Raw genomic sequence first — 22,778 nt, 5'->3', positions numbered from 1 at the left:
CAGACTGAGCCACCCAGGCACCCCTCATGTTCATTTCTCATGGCACCTAATCTGTGTGTCACTGTGCAGTTGATGAAAGAGTTTGGGTCTGCCTCCAACAGGAGCTCATCTCATTTTTTGGCTAACAGTTTTCAGAATCTTCAGTTCATTCTCTCCTTAATTAGAAGCCTGTTAATCTTCCTGATGCGAAGTACACAGTTATTTGCCAAATTCAGAGCTCTTGAGAAAATGTCTCTAGAGACATGAAGCTTATCAAGTTGTTAATTAGTAAGCAGATTAGAAGGGTTACCTGTGAAAAGGGAATACTTAATCATGTATTCTACCAAAGCAAAATAAAGATACTCTGAATTTTACCCTTAAAAGACCTTGCCTACTCCTCACTCCTCAGTTCAAAGACTTCTTCATTTAGCCAGCAGTATAAAAGCTAACACCATCCAGATGTACTGAGCCCTTTTTTCTGAGAACACTTCATGTTTTTCTTTAAGATGTTTGATACCTTATAACATCATATTTAGGAATTCTTAAATGTATCTGTTTTTGCTTTCTTTCTTTCTCTCATGTTTCAAGTGACTAAAGTCTGATTGCTTTGTGAAGGATTTTTTTTATTATTAACATATAGTGTACTATTTGTTTCAGGGGTACAGGTCTGTGAATTATTAGTCTTACATAATTCACAGCACTCACCATAGCACATACCCTCCCCAATGTCCATAACCCCAGCCACCCCATCCCTCCCACCTTCCTCCTGTCCAGCAACCCTCAGTTTGTTTCCTGAGATTAAGAGTGTCTTATGGTTTGTCTCCCTCTCTGGTTTCATCTTGTTTGACTTTTCCCTCCCTTCCCCTATGCTCCTCTGCCTTGTTTCTCAAATTCTACATATGTGAAGGATTTTTTTAAATTTGAATTATAATATCCTTTAAGGATATTAGTATAAACCACTGAATCAGAGTATCTGGCTGACCTCCAAGGCTGCAGGAAATTTCTCAGGTGTTTGTTTCCTTGCTTGCTTGCTTGTTTGTTTTTAATGTGTCTCTTTGCACACACTGCACAGAGTTAGAATTCCAGGGCGGGGTGTCAGTAGACTCTTAAGTAATAGAGGATTCCTTTGCTATTTGCTAAGAACCATTATAGGGAAAAATCTGATATCGCAATTATATATTTGGTGCTACTAAATTATACTCACAAGGCTAGGTAGGAAATACAGTCTAAATTTTAAAAACAGCCATGTTGGCAATTTATTGTTTTGCTCAGTACACGTATCTTGAGCACTGAGCAATGTCATGCTCTCTGCTAGCTGCTCACACCACAAAGACGAAAAGTTGTAGCCTTTGTTCTCAAGATGCTCAGAACTTCGTAGCGAGACAGACAAGTAGGCGTTTATTTTACATGCGATTCTAACAGTCATAGAAGAGCCACAGCACCAGTCCCACTCCGCTGATCTTCAGTTTCCTAGGCCACACCCAGCCTACACATCAGACTCTCAGAGATGGGACCTGGGACTCTATTATTAAAACCCACCTTGGTTCTCATTGATGAGCTGGGCGTAGGAACCCCTCCCCCCAGGTAAGATTGCTCTACACACCAGGCTACCTGGCTGCCTCTTCCTCCGTATCTTGGGAAGCTGCATCTCTGGTCTCCTCCACGTCCCATCAGTCCCAGGTTCAGGCAGGGAGACAGGGAGAGGTGGGAACAAGTCCTCCCTGCCACCCCACTGAGAGGACTCTGACTCCTAGGGGACTGAGCACGCTCTGAAGCAAGTCAAGCAGTGTCCCTTGGAGGCATCCAAGTATGCCACCAGGATATGAAGATGTACGTTCACATCATATACTTCGAGAGTTTCTGTTCTTTCTAGATGCTCTGTATAAGCAGTACGTTGACTCCTGTCCTGGCCTGTGACCTTCTCGTTACCCTTCATTGAATCAATCTAGCTTTATCAACCTTACAAAAAAGAGGAGAGGGTGTGTATACCTAGCATTGAAGATTATCAAATATGTATCTAATGAATTGTGAGGATATCATTAACATATTCTTATTTTGTATATTTTTGTGAGGATTTTTACCCTTCTAGAAATGTTGGATGATCTAGAAACATATGTGACTATTGCATTACAGGCTGTTTTTTGGCCTAATTCTTTTGGCGAGGAGACCGCTCAAACATTGGAGTAGTTTTTGCCACAGCCAAAGGATCTGGTGCTCATTAGAGAGATTCGTCATGTGTTATTCAGGGTAGGCTCACTGCACTAGCAGATAGTGGCTTAGCGCAATCTAAGTTGTGTCTGGCTTGTCTGTATGTGGGAGAAGAGTTCTAGCCCACGAAGTCACTCAGGAGCCCTGGCCCCTTCTGTCCTAGAGCACGCTAGCTTTCAGGACTGGTCCTGAAGAATATTAGCATAATGTTCCCAAGGTTCATCCAAGTTGTTGCATGGACCTATAGTTTGTTCCTTTTCATGGCCAAATAGTACTCCATTATATGACTAGACCACAGTTTATCCATTCATCAGTTGATGGAACTTTGGGCTGTTTCTACTTTTTGGCTATTATGAATATTACTAAGAAGACTCACATACAAGTTTTACGTGGATATATGTTTTCATTGCTCTTGGGTATATAATAGGAGGGATTGCCAGCTCATATGAGAACCATATTTAACTTGTTAAGGAACCATCAAACTGTTTTTCTAATGCCACGGTACCAGTTTACTGTCCCTTGAGCATTGCAAGAAGGTTCCCATTTCTCAGGGACTGGGAAGAGGGGGAAATGGGAGTTGTGGTTTAATGGGTATAGAGTTTCAGTTCTGCAAGATGAAAATAGTTTTGAAGATTAGCTGTACAACAGTGTGAATATGAATATACTTAACACCACTGAGCAGTACACCTAAAAATAGGGGGGTAAATTTCATGTTACGGATACTCTTTTACCACAATAAAAAAACTGGAAGCTATTATGGACTGAATATTTGTGATTCCCCCCAATCCATCTGCTGAAGCCCTCATCCCCAGTGTGATAATATTGAGTTGAGGCCTCAAGGAGGGTAGTGCCTCCATAGTGGGATTAATGTCCTTGTGGGAAGAGGAGAGACCAGAGTTCTGGGTCTTTACACACACACACACACACACACACACACACACACCCAGAGAACAAGGAAAGACTGCGTGAGCACTGTGAGAAGACAGCTGTTTACAAACCAGGAAGAGGTTTCTCACTAGGAACTGAATCTGCCAGCACTTTGACCTTGTACTTCCAGCTTCCAGAACGGTGAAAAATAAATGTCTGCTGCTGAAGCCACCCAGTCAATGATATTTTGTTAAAGCAGCCCAAAGTTTTTTTGTCTAAAAACTGAAGGCTTCACCCTTACTTACCCTGGGTCATTTTGTACAACTGAGCAAATTTCCTGGGGCTCTGTTGTTCAAAGCCTTTTCAGTCTTGCTCTTATTCTCTGGGGTCTGGAAGTAGTTGTTTTTCACAACCTTTTAACATGTCACTTTTCTGAGTTGTGCACTGTCTTTCATTACTGCTTGAGAACTGGTCAGTTCTTTCCTATGCTCATCTCTTTCATGCCGTATTTTGCCAAAGGAAGTTTTTCTTGCTTCATGTCACAGTCAGATGTGGGTTGAGGGTGGGACGCTCTGCTCCACACAGTCACCCAGGACCTAGGCTTCCTCCCTCAGGTGGCTCTCTGACTCCATGGCCTTATCCTTGTCTGTACTGGCAAAGAGACAGAAGGAGGAGGAGGATTACACGGGAAGGCTTTTAGGGACTACCCTGCCCCCACCAGCTGGAAATGGCATGTGTTCTTTCACCCCCATTCCATTGGCAACACTTCTTCCCTGCAGTCCTACTTGACCATAAAAGAGGATAGGAAACATGGTCTGGCTCTGCTCCTAGGGCAAAAGGGAAACAAAGTTTGGTGAATACATAGCAGCCACTGTCACAAGCAAGAACTGAACTTAGGGGTCCCAGCATATCGACAGTGACTAAAGCCATGAGTGGAGATGGGAATCACCCCTTAAAGGATGCACCGAGAATACTGGGAGAGGATTGCAAAAACAAAAGCACTTCCCGGAGGGCCTGTAACAGTGAAAATAATTTATGTAACCTAACTTTGCAATGTCTAGAAAAGTTATTACTATGGTTTTGGGAAAGTATAAACAAGTGGACTAAAAATAGAAAAATTATCATATGATTTCACTCACATGTAGAGTTTGAGAAACATAACAGAGGACCATAGGAGAAGGGAGGGACAAATAAAACATAATGACATTAGAGAGGGAGACAAACCATAAGAGTCTCTTAATATCAAGAAACAAACTGAGGGTTGCTGAAGGGGAAGAGTGTGGAAGGGATGGGGTAACTGGTGATGGGCATTAAGGAGAGCACGTGATGTAATGAGCACTGGTGTTATACGCAACTGATGCATTACTAAACTCTACCTCTAAGAGTAATTATATACTCTATGTTAATTAATTGAATTTTTAAAAAGGTAGATTTTTCCAGAAACTGGAATGTTTTCCTTCTTTGAAGTAAATGTAGAAAAACATATAGATTAGCATGATTATTTTATTGCTGTTGAAACCTGTAACTATAGAATGGCGTTGAATTTTAGAAACACAGAACTAGGTAAAACTTTATTTTTTATTTGCCATTATTTAGTGGATGTTTATAGGCATTTAATATGAGACAGGCAGGTGAGGATAACAGTAAGTCACAGTCCCTCAAGGAGGATTGAATCCAATAGGAAAAAGGTAAGGCAAGTCAGTGACTACCTAAAGCATCAGGTGGGTTCTCTACAACCATAGGAACTGTTTCAGATGGTCCGCCACTGGGGGGTAGGGGGCAAGGGGACAGTCTGCAGGTAAAGAGCACTGGTTGTGGAGCTAGCCGGTCGGGGTTTGAATGGCAGCTCTGCCGCTATCACCTGTCGGGGAGTTACTAATATCTTTTAACTTCTACTTTCCATATTACCAAGCCAGTGATATGTTATCTACCTTTCAGGTGATTGTACATCTTAGGGAGAGTGTTCATACATAAAGCCTAGCACAGTGCTTGCCATTACAGATATGGTAATTACCTTCATTATTGTTATCAGAGAAGGCAGAGGTCCTACGGGTTGGAAAAACGACTGTCACCTTACCCCAATTCCTGAGTTCATTCAGTAGTTACTCAGTGAGCCACCACTATACACAAAGTACTTTGGATTTGGCTGTGTATGGGTATCTGCATCTCCTAAAGCCCCATCCAGTGTTTAATGCAGTAATGTTTGTTTGTGTCACAGACCTGCAGCCACCAGGCACAGACACTACCTTCCCCTCTTCCAGGTGACCGCTCCTCTGTTTTTCATCGCTCCCATTTCCACGAACTGCTCTTCAGGCAGCCCTTTCCTTCGCATAAAATTGTCCTTACCCCCCTTCCTTAAGCTTACTTCATTTTGTCCTGATTAGGAATAATTCACCACCTTCTTTCTGTGTGTGTTTGTTCATCTTCCTTCTCACATCATGGATATCTTTAAGACAGTATACCTCATTGATACCCAGGAGCCTCCACAGAAGTGTTTTTCTGATGCTAATGCTGACAGGGACGCCATCATCCGCTGCTTGGCAGGCACTGTGCGGTGCCTCCCCATCCTCCAGCAGTTCTGTTGTAAACTGACTGAAGGCAGGGACCAGTGTACACCTTCCTGAATTCTCAGTCCCATCCTCTGCACACAGGAAATGGCTTAAAATCTATTCATTGATCAGAGAGAGGAAGAGCAGTCAAGTTTACCTCACATTGAAAATAATTTTTTAAATTCTTTTCTGTTGTATTTTGTCTCATTGCCAGTATTCCAGCAATATTCCTTTCTATGATAAAGGCAAACAGCCTCACTTCAGAGTGGATGAAATGTGTTTTGCAGGATTAGTTAGGAACAATTTACTACATTCTTTTTGGCACACTGGATTTCAAGTTCTAAACAACTGCCTTTACAAAGCCATTTTGGCACATAAATTGTAAGATGCAGACTGTTCAGAATTTTCCCCTTTCAGTAATTTTTTAAAAGGGGATTTGGTTTTAAAGGGGGATTTAGTGCCTTGTTTGTCATTCTTTGATGAGTGTCGTCTTGTGCCATTTACCACAAATAAAGATTCTCATACTTTTTCAGTCTCAGGGCATGGGCTGATCGCTAAAGCCAACTGGAAATAGATCAGGCATTAACAAATGTAGCACATGTTTGCTGATGTCACTGGTCTGTGACTGCTGAGAGGCAGACATGCTACTATAACTAAAAACGGCCATTGAGTGGAGAGCATTCAGATTTAGAGAGAGAAAAGAATCTACATTTGTTATTGTTAATGAAGATGCCATGTTATTTTGGGGACTTGGCCATCATTAATAAGTTTAAGAACAGTATCTAAGTTATGGCATAGCCATACCCTTGGCGCCCCTGCTCTATTCAGGACTTGTGTACCCCTTCCCCTACCATTGCCTCATCTCCTCCATGGGTCCTGGCCATCTAACTTGCCCATGGTGCCCAGACCTCCTCAGTCTGCCCTTCACTGTTTCTCCTCAGAAACGTGATGTTTTTCTTATGTCTGTTGGCTGTCTATATGTCTTCTTTGGAAAAATAACTATTCAGGTCTTCTGCCCATTTTTTAATTGGATTGTTTGGTTTTTCTGGTGCTGAGTTGTGTTAAGCTCTTTATATACTTTGGATATTAACCCCCTCTGGATTTATCATTTACAAATATCTTCTCCCATTCAGTAAATTGTCTTTTGTTTCCTTGTGGTTTTCTTTGCTGTGAAGAAGCTTTTTATTTTGATGTATTCCCAATAGTTTATTTTTGCTTTCATTTCCCTTGTCTTAGGAGACAGATCTAGAAAAATGTTGCTATATGGGGCACCTGGGTGGCTCAATCAGTTAAGCATCTGACTCCGTTTCAGCTCAGGTCATGATCTCAGGGTCCTCAGATTGAGCCCCGTTTCAGGGGCTCAGTGTGGACTCTGCTTGTCCCTCTCTCTCCCCCTCTGCCCCTCCTCCCTGCTTGTGCAAGCAGACACACACGCACACACACTCTCTCTCTCTTTCAAATAAATAAATAAATAAATAAATAAATAAATAGATAGATAAATAAAATCTATTGAAAGAAAGAGAAAGAAAGGAAGGAAGGGAGGGAGGGACAGAGAGAGGAAGGAGAGAGAGAATAAAAAGTAAAGAAAAGAAAAAAAGAAAAGAGTTGCTATGGTTGATGTCAGAGAAATTGCTGCCCATGTTCTCCTGTAGGATTTTTATGGCTTCAGGTTTAATGTTTAGGTCTTTAATCCATTTCATTTTTGTTCATGGTATTAGAAAGTAGTCCAGTTTTAGTCTTCTACATGTAGCTGTCCAGTTCTCGCAGAACCATTTATTGAAAAAACTGTCTTTTCCCCATTGTGTATTCTTGCCTCCTTTCTCATAGATGAACTGACCACGTAATCATGAATTTGTTTCTGGAGTCTTTGTTCTGTTCCATAGATCTGTGTTTTTGTGCCAGTACATTATTGGTTCGGTTACTACAGCTTTGTAATATATCTTGAGATCTAGAACTGTGATACCTCCATCTTTGTTCTTTCTCAGGATTGTTTTGACTATTTGGGGTCTTCTGTGATTCCGTACAATTTTTTTTATTATTCTGTTCTGTGAAAAATAATGTTGGTATTTTGTTAGGGATTACATTGAACTTGTAGATTACTTTGGGTAGTGTGGACATTTTAACAGTTTTTGTTCTTCCAACCCATGAGCCTGGAAAATCTTTCCATTTGTTTGTGTCGCCTTCAGTTTCTTTCATCAGTGTTTTATAGTTTTCAGAGTATAGGTCATTCACCTCTTTGGTTAAGCTTCTTCCCAGATATTTTATTCTTTTTGGTGCAGCTGTAAATGGTGTTGTTTTTCAATTTCTCTTTCTGTAATTTCATTGTTAATGTATGGAAAAGCTATAAATTTCTTGGTAATAATTTTGTATCTTACCATTTTACTAAACTTGTTTAGTCTGGTACTTTTCTGGTGGATTGTTTAGGATTTTTCTGGACCTGAATAGACATTTTTCCAAAGATGACATACAGATGGCCAACAGACACATAAAAAGATGCTCAGTATCACTAATCATCAGGGAAATGCAAATCAAAACTATCATGAGATATCACCTGTTAGAATGGCTAAAATCAAAAAGATAAGAAACAGCAAATGTTAGTGAGGATGTGGAGAAAAAGGAACCCTCGTGTACTGTTGGTGGCAGTGTAAATTGGTATAGCCATGGAAGACAGTATGGAGTTTCGTCAAAAAATTAAAAATAGGAACACCATATGGTCCAGTAATTCCACTATTGGAAAACAAAAACATTAACTCAAAAAGATACATGCACTCTTATGTTTATTGAAGCATTATTTACAACAGCCAAGACATGGAAGCAAACCAAGTGTCCATCAGTAGACAAATGTATAAGGAAAATGTGATGTGTATGTACGTACACACATGCATGCACGCACACACAAATATTACACAGCCATTAAAAAGGATGAGATCTGCCATTTGAGACAACATGGGTGGACCTAGAGGATATTATGCTGAGTGAAATAATTCAGACTGAGAAAGACATATACCATATATGATTCCACTCATAAATGAAATCCAAAAAAAAAAAAAAAAGACAGAATCAGAACTATAACTACAAAGAACAAACTGATGGTTGCCAAAGGGAAGGGGCATGGAGTTTGGGCAAAATAGGCAAAAGGAAGAGGGAATTAGTTCAGTTTTATATTGAGTTAAGTCATGGGAATAAAAAGCAGAACTTAAGGAATATCGTCAGTGATATTGTAGTAGTGATGCAATGGGACAGATAATAGCTACACTTGTGGTGAACGTAGCATAATGTATAAACTTGTCAAATCACTTAACTTATGCACTTGAAACTAATGTAATATTGTGTTAGTGTGTCAGTTATATTCAGAACAAACGAAAGGCATGATGCTAATCAATCCTTATTTTTCCTGATTTCCTTTCCCCCTCTCCCCGTCTTTTACTTCCTTTGTTTCTCTCCCTCCCTCTCTTTCTGACTCTTGTTTCTTTCACTTCTAGAAAAATCAAAAGAAGGGAACACACAGGAAGTTTTGCTGCATCCACTATCCATTCTCCAAAGTCCCCCTTACCCCTGCCCCTCACCTTCACTCTTACAAATATGTGTGTGTGGTATGTCTGCATGTATATTTATGTGTAGGTGTGTGGATATATATACACACCTGTCTACCCCCACTTCAAGTCCAGATGTTATGAAGCTACTTGATAATGTTCCTCTAATCATCTCTTCCATCCACACAAAGGAGTATACATTATCTTTACTTCCCCTGGGAACTTTATCCTTCTAGAACTTACCACAGTCTTCCCTCTCTTACCATTGTGGCTTGTAGATTGCAAGCTCCTTAAGAGCAGTATTCATATTTAGTCAGTTTTGTATACCTCTTAGCACCCAGCAGAGGGGTCTGCTCATAGGAGGGGCATAAGAAGTGTTTAATCAGTAGTAACTTCTCTTCAGGATAGGCTACTGTAAGTGTACTTCCTTCGGCCCTGTTGTTTGTGATACATCCTTGTATCATTCCCCATCCTCTTACACACAAGCCTCTCTAGATTTTCAGGGTACAAGAGTAGCCCCTTTTTATTAACAAGTTTAATTTTGCTTTTTATTTGAATCTCAACAGTCAGTGAATTTTACCTTTTCTTTGAATAGCCTCGTGTGCAAGCTGAACACAAGGACCACCATCCTGGCAGCAACTAACCCCAAAGGCCAGTATGACACCCACGAGTCCGTGTCTGTGAACATCGCCCTTGGCAGCCCCCTCTTAAGTCGATTTGATCTGATCCTGGTTCTGCTCGATACCAAGAATGAAGACTGGGATCGTATAATTTCTTCCTTTATCTTAGAAAACAAAGGTATGTGAAGATGAATCATTCAAGTTGACCAAGAAAAAGTAGACATAACCACATGAAATTCTCTTTGAAGAAAATGAAATAAATACCCAAGGTACCCTACCTAAGCAGCATTAGAGCAATGCTCGCACAGAAGGCAGTCAGAGGAGCCATTTAGTGTGCCCAGAATAATGAGTAAAAGGACTAGGGCCTACCGATGATATTATAGTCAGTACATGTGTTCTTCGTGATGAAAGGAGGCAACCTTATGATATATAATTATCACTCATCTCTTGCATGCGAAGAAAAGTGGACTGAATTATGAAACAGAAATCTCTAAATGTAAGTTTCTCTTTAATTAGATTTACTCAAATACTATGTATTACAATAGGATGGGCCAGAATTATTGTGGATAATTTTAGCCCCTGTAGGAAGTTTACCTTTATTGAGCTTAGATCCTAAGGCTACTTATTCTTGAACTCTGTGCTATGCAGAGTCAGATCTAGGTTTTAGTGGCCACAGACTTAAAGGTTATCTTTTTTAAAAATGAGTGTAAGAATTTTATCAAAACCCTTAAAGCGAGATGTTTACCTGTTCCTAGAAATTACTGACCTAGCACCTGATACATACAGGTTACCCAAGCAAATCAGAGAAGCTCTGGAGCATGGAAAAGATGAAGACCTACTTCTGCCTGATTCGGAATCTCCAGCCCACGCTGTCTGATGAGGGTAATCAGGTCCTTCTCCGGTACTACCAGATGCAGCGGCAGAGTGATTCCCGGAATGCTGCCCGGACCACCATCCGACTGTTGGAAAGCTTGATCCGATTAGCAGAAGGTTTATTTCATTCAACAAATAATACTTCTGTTGGGTGCCCAATATGTGCAAGGCATGGAGCTTGGCACCATGAATTCAAAGATAAGAAGAATCCTAAGGTGCTCATAGTCACTTAGAGAGTAAAGGCTCTGAGCTATGAAACTTCCGTTCTTCTGGGGACAGATTATGGGTATTGAGTAGAATGTAGCATCATTAAGAAAGCGGAATCTTAGAGACATTAATTTAGAAAGTCTTATTTACTAATGTTTGTTTCTCAGTGACAGTCTGTTAGCATTTGGGGTGGAACACTTTCTTATTTAGAGTTGTTTCCTATGTAGCATCTCTGTTTTTTTTTCTCCACTAATTGTCATTCACACCCCACCACTAACGTAAGAAACTAGCCCATCCCAAAGGCCTGAGACTTCGTGCATTCATACAAGGAACCTGCATCTCAAGACTTTTTTCCTAACAGTGATTTTTATTCATAGCTCTTGTTAAATTAACTCTTAAAAAAATTCCACATGAACTGATGTATCATATGATGACAGAATGCTTAATAAAAAGTTCTGTAAAACCAATGCACTTTACATTGTCAAGGATTTATAGCTAATATTAAGACAAGAAGTACCCCAAATGCAGGCTGGTGAGTTTGGTAGTTTTGGAAAACCCACAGATGAAGAGAAGAGAAACAAGTTTTATACTATATATTTCTATAAAAGATAAGAAGATAAGGATTAAAAGTTATTGAATATTAGAGATATGCTTCTAGAACCCCTTTCCTTTTGGAGCCCAGAGTACTTTTTCATATAAATACCCAGAATTGCCATGGGCTGTGCAAGATTAGGCCCATTATTAGAGAAACAACTTTAAAGCTAGTTGAAATTAGACCTTTGTGCTTGTTTTAGTAAAATGAATTTGTGATTAGTAGTGCATTCATTAAATATAATTTTTAAGTGCCTCAGATAAAGTATTGCATATATCACCTCAAATACTCTCTAAAAACATTTCTGTCTTCCTGATTTTCTTAGCTCATGCTCGCCTGATGTTTCGTGACGCTGTGACTCTGGAAGACGCCGTGACAGCTGTGTCAGTGATGGAATCTTCAATGCAGGTGAGGGTATTTTACACCTAATATTTGAACCCTAATTATAATCATGTAAAAAAAGACAAGACAATTTAGAGCATATCAGAAGTTATAAAAATGATCATATTCTGGATATAGATCCAAAGGAACTAGATCCAAAGGAAACCATGTAAAAGAATGGGAAAAACTTGTGGAAATACCCTTTGCATCAGTAGCATTGCTTTGGCCCACTGGGTACAGTAGTGGGTCTCTCTCTTTTTTTCCCTCAGCACATCTGAGGGATGCTCATGGTCCCACTAGAGGCAATGTGCTTCCTGGAGCAACGCTCGCTGCCAGGAATGGGGGCAGAGAACTACTGAAATTTGGAAAAGGCCCCCAGGTGATTGTGATACCCAAGAGGGGGTGGAGAAAGCTGATCTGGGAGCTGTGGTCTCTAATGGGTGTTTTCTGGTGACTCCCCTGCTCTTTCCCATTTTCTCACCCCTTCAGGGAGGTGCACTGCTAGGAGGTGTGAATGCACTCCACACTGCCTTTCCTGAAAACCCTCTGAAGCAGTACCAGAGGCAGTGTGAGCTTATTCTGGAAAAGCTGGAGCTACACAACCTCTTGAGTGAAGAGCTAAGAAGACTTGAAAGGTGAGAAAAGAAGTCCAAGCAAAACTTACAATGGAAGATCTTTGTTCGACATTTAGTTAAATGAAAGAAGTGGAAATTAAGTGGAAAGTCTATCTGTACTATCTGAAGGGGATTGGCTCAGTTACCTGTTTCTGTGTAATCAATGATGGGAAAGCTCAGGGGCTTAAAAAACAAACAAAAAACACCCCCACCACCATTTTAGTGCTCACTCTTCTGAGTCAGAAATTCATCGGGGCTCAGTCAGAATGCTTCTCTCCACTCCACATGGTGTTGGCTGGCAGCACACCTGTGTTTAGCTGGGAGCTCAGGTGGGACTGGAACATCCAGAAAGGCTTGCCTCACATGTGTGGTGCCTTAGCAGGGATGGCTGGCCGCTCGCTCTGTGCTAGAGGGCAGTAGCTTAAGGCTCCAGCAGAGCAAAAATCGAAGCTGCCAGGCCTCTTATGAGTGGGCCAGAAGTGGTACAACATCATTTCTGTTACATTTTGAAGGTCAGAGCAAGTCACAAGATCAGGCCCCATGCAGGGTAGGGGGAAATAGACACCACCTCTTGATGGGAGTGACATAGACAAACAAGAATGGGGGAACTGACGGCTGCCGTCTTTGGAGCCTTCCATAGCTACATCTCCTTGGCTTGATGGTTTGGTGAGCCTCATAGAGAACACTGAGTGGTTCTTTACTATATATAGCAAACTATATATTAATTTACTGAATTTTTACCACTGGTTCCCAATTACATGAGAAGCACCAAGGTTGGCTAGTCACAGTTTACATTCAAGACACACAGTTTCCATGGAATCAAGAAATCTTGTTAAGTGGGCTTCATTCTGTTTATTGCGACTGCTTCTTCTGTTTTTCTTTGGCTCACTAGAAGTAGAGCAGTGCTATTCAGAGAGGTGGCTAGGAATGCTGTTGAGAAAGAACTTGGACTCCAGGAAAGTGCTCTATCCCAGACCAGACCCAGACACAAAATATTTTAATAATTTGGCTTTATCATTTTTCCTTGCCAAGAGAGGACATATACAAGGGAGTTTACATAAAGAATCTTAGTGTTTATTAGTATTTAAATTTTATTCTTAATGTTTTTAGAGCTTTCTTCCAAGCATAGTAAGTATTTGATCTTTATATAAACCTGGTGAAAGAAAAATCACAGAAGACTCAGGCCCAGACTGCTCTTAGGCCAGCTGTAGCTAGCATGTGGGGCAAGGTAGGGAAGTAGAAATAACTAGTACTGACTTCCACCTGGGAAGGGCCCTCCTGGTTCATTAGCAACAGCTCTGACCTTCCCTTCAGCATCATGATTTTTCTTTCCTACATGCTCAAAGTCATGACTTTTAAAATTTTACATATTTAACAGACTAAAAAAAAAAAAAAAACCCCAGTGAGAATGATATATTTTGTTAAAGAGGAAAATTGGTCTCTCATCTCACAGGGTGACAAAAGTAATGTTTCAAAACTCTGCTTTCTAATGATTTGTTAAAATGTAGATACGTGGGAAGCAACATGTTACGTGCATTACCTAAAGAATTTTTGCCCCCACTTTAGTGTTTGGTTGCTCCTGGCGTATATGAGCTTCTAAAAAGCTAGACTTGGAGTGTGTACCTATGAAACACAAGTGAGCAGCGACGGAGATATCCTTTTGGGTATCTTCGTGGTCAGTGCAAGTGGCTCAGTAACTGCCCTGAGGCGGCACTTGGCCTTGACCTCAAATCTGGGGGCTGGTGAATGGAGACGTGTGGAAGCAGAGCAGATGCTGAAGGAGAATGTGGGGACTGCGGTGGGACTGTTGACGGAATGAGTAGAACCCTGAGAATTCTTTTCCTGGCTTTTCTCCTTTCCCTCACTGCCTTCATCCATTAGCATTCTGTGTCAGACTCAGGCTCCAGCACAGCCTTCCTGGGGCAGTGTGGGGACTGGCTGTGTGTTGCTAATACCCAAGTGCCAGCCTGCAGTGATCTTGCCCTTTACATAAACTCAACCCCCTTTTCTTTTGGTCTTCTGGCTTTTGAATGATCCAGAGCATGGTATTGAGATGAAAGCTATTCCTTTGGTTCTTTCATGGTTTGATGTAGGGGATCCTTTTCAGCCTGCCCTGGGCCCGGCTTGGCTTTTGGAGAGGCTGCTCATTTTGACTGACCAGAAACTGGTCATGCAGATCGCCAAAAGCTGTCATATGCTGGATTCAGGAAGCAAAGGATTATGAAGCTCAGAATCAGTGTTCTGTGATAGAAAAATCGCAGCTGGACTTATCAAATTCAACATGACCCACCTGAAGGGAAAGATAAAGAAAAAAGAATAGGTAATGATCTGGGGGGGAAAAAATAAAATAAAATAAAAGGATTCCACCTTAAAATATTCTTTTCTTCTGGTATATACATCTTTGAAATGCAGGTTCAGGGCGTTGATCCTCAAAGCTATAAACCCAGGCGCCCAGCACATGTAAGTGAACAGCCTCCAAGACACAGCTAAAGCCAATCTTACCATGTGAGAAAAGCCCAAGTAGCGGATGGGTTTATCCCCGCAGGAAAGAGTTCTCTGTCCCTTAAGGGGGTCATATATGAGTAATACAACTATTTGTATTTTTATTACACTTTTCTTCTGGAAAATGCTTGCAAGTGACAGCCATCCTCAAATGGTGGCCATTGTAACCACCTGAAAAACAGAATGCAAAGAAGCTGTGTTTTAGGAAGGTAGAGTAAAACTGCCGGCATTTTATGTCAGGGAGAATTTAATTCCCAAAGTCAGAATTAGACTAAATTGGGACAGCTTAACTATTCTACCCGTTTAAAATTCCCTATCTTCTAGAACAGTCTTATGGAGCTTTAACAATTACAAATATCCCTGACCTCAGTTTGATGTATATTAGATAGTAGTAATTTTGAAAGCTATTTCTTTTTTGTTTGGTTATGACTCCAACGAATATGGATTTTGCTGTGCTGATGTGTCCAAATCTACAGTAAGTGAATATAACCCAGTATTTTTACAATAATTTTGAGGGGGTTTTTTCCTGATCATAGAGTACATGTTCTCTATAGTGTACTTTGGAAAGTAATAGTAATAAATTAGGAAAGCAAAAATCGCATATAATCTTATTTCCCAGAGAGGCCTACCATTAACATTTTAATGTATTTAAATATATTTAAATTTAAAATTCATTTAAATTTAATGTCTTTTCTTCTTTGCCTTTTCTATGATTACACATGATTTTTAGAAAAATTTACTCATCCTCTCTTTGGTTTAATTCCTTTTCGAATGTAACACGTGGAAGCAGGGTCATGTTGCCCCTTACACTGAGAAGCTATTTCTGAGTTGTTAGGAAGGGCTTTCTGAAGGACCTCCTTTTAGAAACTACCGTGTCTGTTACACATTGGCCCTCTCGCATTATTTCAGTTTCTAATATGCCCACAATTAAAAATGATTGTCACTGATCAGATCATTCCAGGAGGTCAGTAGGTTTCACCTCTCTGTCAGCTTGATAGAGAGTAGCTGCCCAGAGCTCATGTTGAAGTGTGGGCTGAGTTTTGCAGGAAAGAAGTCCCAGCTGCCTGGAGGCTGTGTGCCATGAATGTGATGCCCCTGGGGCAGCGTGAGCCACAGTGCAGGGGAAGCATGGTCTCTGCTCCCTGGGAAGGTAACTTTCAGGTGTACCAACATTCAGTACTCAGGTGGAGACACATGAGGAGATCATAATTTCTGCTCTTCCACCTTGTTTCTCATTTGCAAACCGGCTATAAAACAACCACTTGCTCAGCACTCGGCTGCTGAACAGATAGCGACAAGCTTGTCTTGCGGTGGAACATTCAACAGGAGAGATTAGAATGAGCATTTTATACTGACCTTCAGACAGACTTGTAGAGAGAGCTTAAAAAGTAGACAAACCTGCTACTCTATTTCCTTTATTTAACTTTTTAAAATGATTATCAGAACCACTTAAATTCTGTACTGATGAGAAAGGATAATTTCCTCCTGCTGCTCTAAGAGACTGTATTTGGCATGAACTTGGAATTATGTTGGACTCAAGCCCTTTACATGGCATCTCAGAGACTCAAGAAAGGGAAAGGTTAGTGCAAATTCTCTTCTTTACAATACATGTTCCTTATTTATCTCTGCTACAGGTTACAGAATCAGAATATGCACCGATCCCAGCCACAGGCAGTGGAGGCAGAGACTAACCCAGGATCATCAAAAAATGACCCAGGAGAAGCAGCAAAGTCCGGAATCTGGTCAGCACAGCAGGAAGTGAACTGGAGCATGCTGACCTCCTCTCCTGGACCCAGTCCCGAGGGAAACCCACTTTCCGATCCCCTATCCCATGGGGGGCCTAGCAGACCAGCAAAGAGAAAACATTCTGCTGAGCACAAAAATAGCAAAGATGACAGTTTGGACTGGTTTGACTCCATAGCAACTCATCAGCTTGAACCTCAAAATACTGTGCCGGTATCTCCCAAAACAAATGGTGGGAAAATGGCTTTGCAGACCTTCAAGAACAAAGCTCAGGGTAAGGAGAAGGGTGAGCCAGGCCAAAGGAGCAAAATGGAAACTGGACAGCTTCCAGCACCAGGAGAGACAGAAGCTTCATGGAGGCCAGACCACGTAGTAGACCACGTTGAAGGGAAAGAGGCAAAAAAGGCAGCAGTCGTTCCAGAGGCAGCAGGGTCTGCTGGCGAGCCGGACTCGGTACTGACTCATCATGTCTCCAGGAAGCTGCACCAGCTGCGCAAGGCCAGCGCCCAGGAGTTGTGCAGGAACCCTACCATGGTGCCTGTACAGCCCGTAGGCCCTTCTCATCCTCGGTCCAGTTCTTTGTGTGGCCCCAAAGGAGCACTGGAAACTCCCAAAAGAAAGAGACAGAAATCCCTTGCTCAAATGGAAGAGCCTGAGCTTGGACGTGCTGAGAGTCCAGGTCCCCCACTGGCCAAACTGGCGAAATTTACTTTCAAACAGAAGTCAAAACTGACCCACTCCCCTGAAGACCACAGCCCTATGTCTCCTGGCACAACTAAAGGAGCAGTGCCAAGTCCTGGAGTTCTCCAGAGAGTGAGCAGAGAAGCAGTTGTGCCTGGAAAGAGTCCACAAAAGTTGGCCTCTACGTCAGGAAGCAGAAACTCAGATCAGCAACAGGATCAGGCAATGGATGTGTCACAGCAGGCACTGGAGGAAGACAGACTAAGAGAGAAAAGCAAACGTGGCCCTGAAGCAAGAGTTACCCAGCCTGAATTTGAGCTTGGGAACCAGACTGGGCATTCTCCTCCTACTTGCCAAAGAGACAGAAAGGAAGAGGTCTCATGCAATATTAAAAGCAGCAAGGTTCACGCTTGCACATTAGCCAAACTGGCACACTTCTCCTTTACTTCCCCCTCTGAATCCAAGTCAGAATCCCCTCCTCCTCCTCCTGAAAGTGCGAATGAGGGGGCGAGAGGCACCAGCCCTCGTCCCGGGGCCGCAGCTACCATGCTTGGCAAGAAAAGGAAAACTTTTCAGCTGGAGGGGTCCAGTGAGAGATTGTTTCTTTCCAAAAAATCTCTCTTTACTTTATCGGAACTAGATGACGAAGCACTGGATTTTGATTGGAATGAAGAAATGAGAAGAAAGCCATAATCATGAAAAGCTTTCTGGTCAAATTTCAGCCTCCCCAACTCCACACAGCACCTTCGGGGTATGGACATGTGTTTATATATGTACAGAACTATTGGCCCTATCGAGAGTACCATTCCAAATACCAGCTACCCCAACAGGTTTTATAATTTCAGGCTTATCTTCATGACTTGCAAAGTTGTATAATCAACGTTGGGCAGTGTGATACCAGCACTGGAATTAATTGACATCGTGTTTAACTTTGCAGATGCAATACTTGTATTCCCAAAGATGTTTCTGTTTGTTTTGATTTGGTTTTTTTGTTGGTTTTGTTCTCTCTCTCTCTCTCTCTTTTTTTTTTTTCCTTTAATTGGGACTTGGATCTTCCTAAAATTGTTTCTCACATTCACTCAGAAACAAATGCCAGGAAGGTAGCCCTCAGGAAGCTAACAGGTTAGATGAACTCTTTTCTGTTTTTTTTGTTTCGTAATTTATTCTTCACCCAAGATAGGCAAAGTGTGGTGAATATTTATTAGGATTTACCAAAACCATGTGATTTTTGTAATATTATTTCTGTGTCTTTTCTCATGTGTCAGATTAGATGGGACTAATGCTTTTTCCTTCTTTGAGAGGCATCCTTACAATTCCATGGTATTCCTAAAGATCTGGCAGCTGGTCAAACTGTAGCTTTGTGAAGTACTTACCTTTTGAGTTTTCCCTGTTTTCTCAAGCTAACATTTTGTGCTTCAGATTCTTTGTTTCATTGAGGGGCCTACCCTCAGCACAACCTAAATCCTGTAGTTAGAAGGAGAATGTTCAGTAATCTCAATCACATGTCATGGCATCTGCCCAAGTGGTTAGCAGGGAAATGTGATTCCTACTAAGTTACGATTCATTTGTCCTTCAAAACCAAGCAAATGATGACTGGTAAAAATAGAGCCCTCAAGCTTTGTCTTTCTTAAGTCCTTTTAAAATCACTTCTCCCTTTGGATTCTAGCAGGGGCTTTTAGGGTTTGATAGTTATAGACTTTCTCTTCTGAATTATGAATTTTTAAAATAATAATTAATGGAGGCTTTCATTGTCTGAGGCACATTTAGATGTGAAAAATACCCAAAACTGTATATACTTCGTTTAAAGATTGCTTCATTAAATTCATACCAAAAAAGTAAGGAACCCCAAATTTTCTTGAGTATTTACATGTTAATTGCAAAATTGACTAATTAAATTTTCTGAAAAATGTTAAATTGTGAGCACAAATTTAGTATGGTTGAATCATTTGAAATAACACCTAAAATAGCTGGTAAAAGACATCTCTAAGCAGTGATTATAAAATGTATTATTGCACATTCACTTCAACCTATTCTAAAACATTAAGACCATGGTTTGGGTAATTTCTTAGTATTTCTGTACTTAATAACTTCCTAGTGTAATATGATTCTTAACGTGATCTATTCCCAGTGTCTCAGTACTTGCCTGCATTTCAGTAGTCTGACCAGAAATGAGCGAAAAAGAGAGGATCTGGGTTACTGACCAGGTGAACCTTGGTCTATACACTGTCTGGCCTGAATGTGTAGTGGACTGGGGTGATTCAGTCGTGAGTCACCCTGCAGAGCTGTGTCTCGTGCATGTGTGTGTGTGTGTTGGGGGGTGTAAACTATTAATTCCTCTTCTTATAAGTGTTCATCTTTGAAACTTGCTGTGGGTTGCAGCTATGATGCATTAAGCTGTGCATGGCTCGTAGTGCCTAACCTGTTGGCTTGTCAGTCGGGCATTTCGATCTGTTCTGTTTTCATTATTGAAAATGGCTGCATTCCCTGTTGGGCATCTTGATTCTAGAGCTTTCATTTCTTGGTAATGAGGGATTTAGTTTGTGTAGTTAGCTTATCTCTTCAGGACATTGAATAATTCATGTTTTAAAATATGGTGTTCAATTGTCTCTCTTCCTTAATTATTGCATATGATCACCTGTGCCACCTGCTACCTGGTTATTACTTGTGCTCACCTGATATCCTATTATTTATGCTAATAAACCCACCCTGTTTTTTATTTTAGTACCTTCTATCAGGATCCTTTGGCCAGCTTCCTAGTTCTGTGTATTTTTTCTTTGATGCTTACATGGTTGGAAATAACTATATATGTAAATACTGTAAACAGACAAAATTATTAGAAGGAATAAAATACTCAGTGTGGGGCGCCTGGGTGGCTCAGTCTGTTAAGCGGTTGCCCTTGGTTCGGATCTTGATCCCGGGGTTCTGGGACCGAGTTCCGCATTGGTACCCTGCTCAGGGGGGCATCTGCTTCTCTCTCTCCCTCTGCCCCTCCCCCTACTCGTGTGCTCTCTCTCTCTCTTTCTCTCAAATAAATAAAACCTTTAAAAAAATAAAATATGAACACTCCTTTACTTACTAAAAAATTTAAACTTGCATCACAGTCTACTTTTTTGTTATGACTGCCTTGCTGTGCTTGTGACTTGCTGATGCTTGGAGTCTCACAACTTGATCACTAGGAAGTCCCATTATATCGATGTCAATGTCCTTTCAGGACTCTGACATTTCTAAAAGTGTCCATAGTATCTGAAAACAACAGCATGCTCCAGACACGTTTTGATTTTTTTCCTGTCTCAAATCTTAAAATCAGTTACCCCCTAAGGCAATCTATTCCCTTTCCGGGCCGATGGTATTACAGGCTAAACTCATGGTCTCGAGGATGCACAGGGGAGTCAGCAGCGGGCAGAAGGACTACTGCTGCTGTTTTCTCCCTGAACGAGTTTCAGAGCTGAAAATGTCTAATGTCCTGAGGTCACATTTTATCCTGCTGTGTCCTATTTTTCTTACACTATGTGATTCCACAAGACTTTTACTTACATGGTATTTAGTGTGTACCAAAGAAGCACACGGGCATCTTGAGGGAAATAGGTATAGTCTCAAAAATCGTATTTCTGGTCAAAAAAGGAAAGTGTAAAAATAACTGTTAATTCTGAATCAACATGTAAGAATATTTTTATTTCAGTCCAGTGAAGTCCTTGAAAGCATTTTAATAATATAAAATTATTTTTTTTTTATTTATTTATTTGAGAGCAAGGGAAAGAGAGAGAGAGAGAGTGGAGGGAGGGGCAGAGGAAGAGGGAGAGAGAGAGAATTTCAAGCAGACTCCATGCTGAGCATAGAGCCAAATGCAGGGGTGATTCCATGACCATTGAGATCATGACCTGAACTGAAATCAGGAGTCAGACACTTAACCCCAACTGAGCAACCCAGGTGCCCCAATAACAAAATTATTTAAACACAATAAAAATTATCCTTTGTGAGACCAAACCAGAATTTTAACTCTATTATAATTATGAAATGAGTTTTCTGACTCTGAAAGATAGTGTCTTCAATGTATGCGTGATAGTCTAAGATTTATAATAGGGATTTTATTATTATAATTTTTAGTGTTTCGTAGAAATACAGACAATCAGCTTATTATTCTGGTACCTTTAACTGTTTGGCCTAATTTAAACTTTAAACTTTTTCTGAAGGTATACCAGAAATTTAGTAATAGATAACTACTCTTGGTTGGTGAATTTTAATTCTAATAAACACTGTACTTCTAATACCTTCCTCAAGTGCAAAACCCACCTAGCTGATAGAATGACTGGAAGACCAATTCTAGAGAAAATCTTAGGTCAACCACAAAGGGGATACCTAGAACTCACATTTAGCCAATCCACAATACTTAGGAATTCAGAACCAAACTACACTGAAAGTCTAGATCACCCAGGACGACCTATAGCCAGGTTAACCTCAGTTTACCAGACAGCCTAGTTCCAAATTTAACAAATTCACAGTGTGGCAGGCTAGGCCACTGTGTATTCCTCAGTGTTCAGAATCACTTCTTCCATGTCTGCTTTCCATACTGTGAACATTCAAGAAGGATGAAAGAAGGCTCCTGGGTCACATATGTACTCACTCCAGTAGGGGTTTTGCTGTCCATGGCCCATGCAACACGTGCCATAGCCCCTCAGGTATATGGGGGCGCCATTGCCCACATATTCCCTTCCCTGTTTCTCAGAAGACCTATACAGGAAGCTGTGGTAATTGCTCCCTATGACACAATTTTCTGTTGTTCTATCACTTCCACTGTCTCTATTAAAAGCTTAAAGATGCATCTAAATTTAATACTTGTATTAAATATTATTATTAAGCTTGTATTAAATATTGTACTTACTACTTAAAAGTGAACTTGACAGAGAAGTTAGACTTAACTAAATTGTTGATGTGTCTATGTAAATATGCCGATTCAGGATACAGTCCCAGGAGGGAAATAGGATATACACACTGGGCCTGATCTCCCCAAGAATTCGGGTATGAGTTATTTATCTTGTGAGCATGAATGGTTTTTAGGCCAGTTTTCTCTCTGGTTGGTTAGAGTTCAAGCTGAACGACCAGGAAGCAAACATTGGTACCAGGTGCTTTTTTATGTGGGGGCTCTCATGGTTTAAGACTTTCATAATAAAGCAAGCCAGTATTGAAATATTGCTTAATACTTTGGATCTAACTTTTTCAAAGCCTACTGATACATAAAGGAAACCAGAGAGCCTTGCAAATTGGGTATCAGGTAAATCGGTTCTAGAACTGAATGATCACTAGCCAGCAGTGTGACCTTTCTGTCTTCAAGGATCTTTCCATGAAGCAGAGGATTAGACATTTCTGACTCAGGTATTACGGAGTTACAAAAAGGAAAAATGTAAAAGGCCGGCCACAGAGGGAGCTGTCTG

At 40.9% G+C, this 22,778-nt stretch overlaps 1 protein-coding gene across 7 annotated transcripts in view; it reads left to right on the top strand.

Annotated features, from left to right (window-relative positions):
- MCM9 (minichromosome maintenance 9 homologous recombination repair factor) overlaps positions 1–20,287 on the top strand; it is an 87,935-nt gene extending 67,648 nt beyond the window's left edge. For 3 of the 7 annotated variants that reach the window (XM_032862403.1, XM_032862400.1, XM_032862401.1), the window contains 5 exons: positions 9,732–9,934; positions 10,543–10,746; positions 11,754–11,836; positions 12,299–12,444; positions 16,560–20,287. In XM_032862403.1, coding sequence (XP_032718294.1) covers positions 9,732–9,934; positions 10,543–10,746; positions 11,754–11,836; positions 12,299–12,444; positions 16,560–18,042 — 2,119 coding nt within the window. In that variant the 3' untranslated portion in view covers positions 18,043–20,287. Of the gene's footprint in view, positions 1–9,731; positions 9,935–10,215; positions 10,253–10,542; positions 10,845–11,753; positions 11,837–12,078; positions 12,193–12,298; positions 12,445–16,559 lie in introns of those variants that run through there. The other 4 variants (XM_032862402.1, XR_004383237.1, XM_032862404.1 and 1 more) reach the window with 4 other exon arrangements.
- The last annotated feature ends 2,491 nt before the right edge of the window (positions 20,288–22,778 follow it).

This window comes from Lontra canadensis, unplaced genomic scaffold (genome assembly GCF_010015895.1).
Source record: "Lontra canadensis isolate GAN:19392208 unplaced genomic scaffold, GSC_riverotter_1.0 scaffold23, whole genome shotgun sequence".
Taxonomy (NCBI): Eukaryota; Metazoa; Chordata; class Mammalia; order Carnivora; family Mustelidae; genus Lontra; species Lontra canadensis.
Note: the sequence above shows the minus strand (reverse complement) of the source record. Positions and strands in the feature narration are given on the sequence as shown.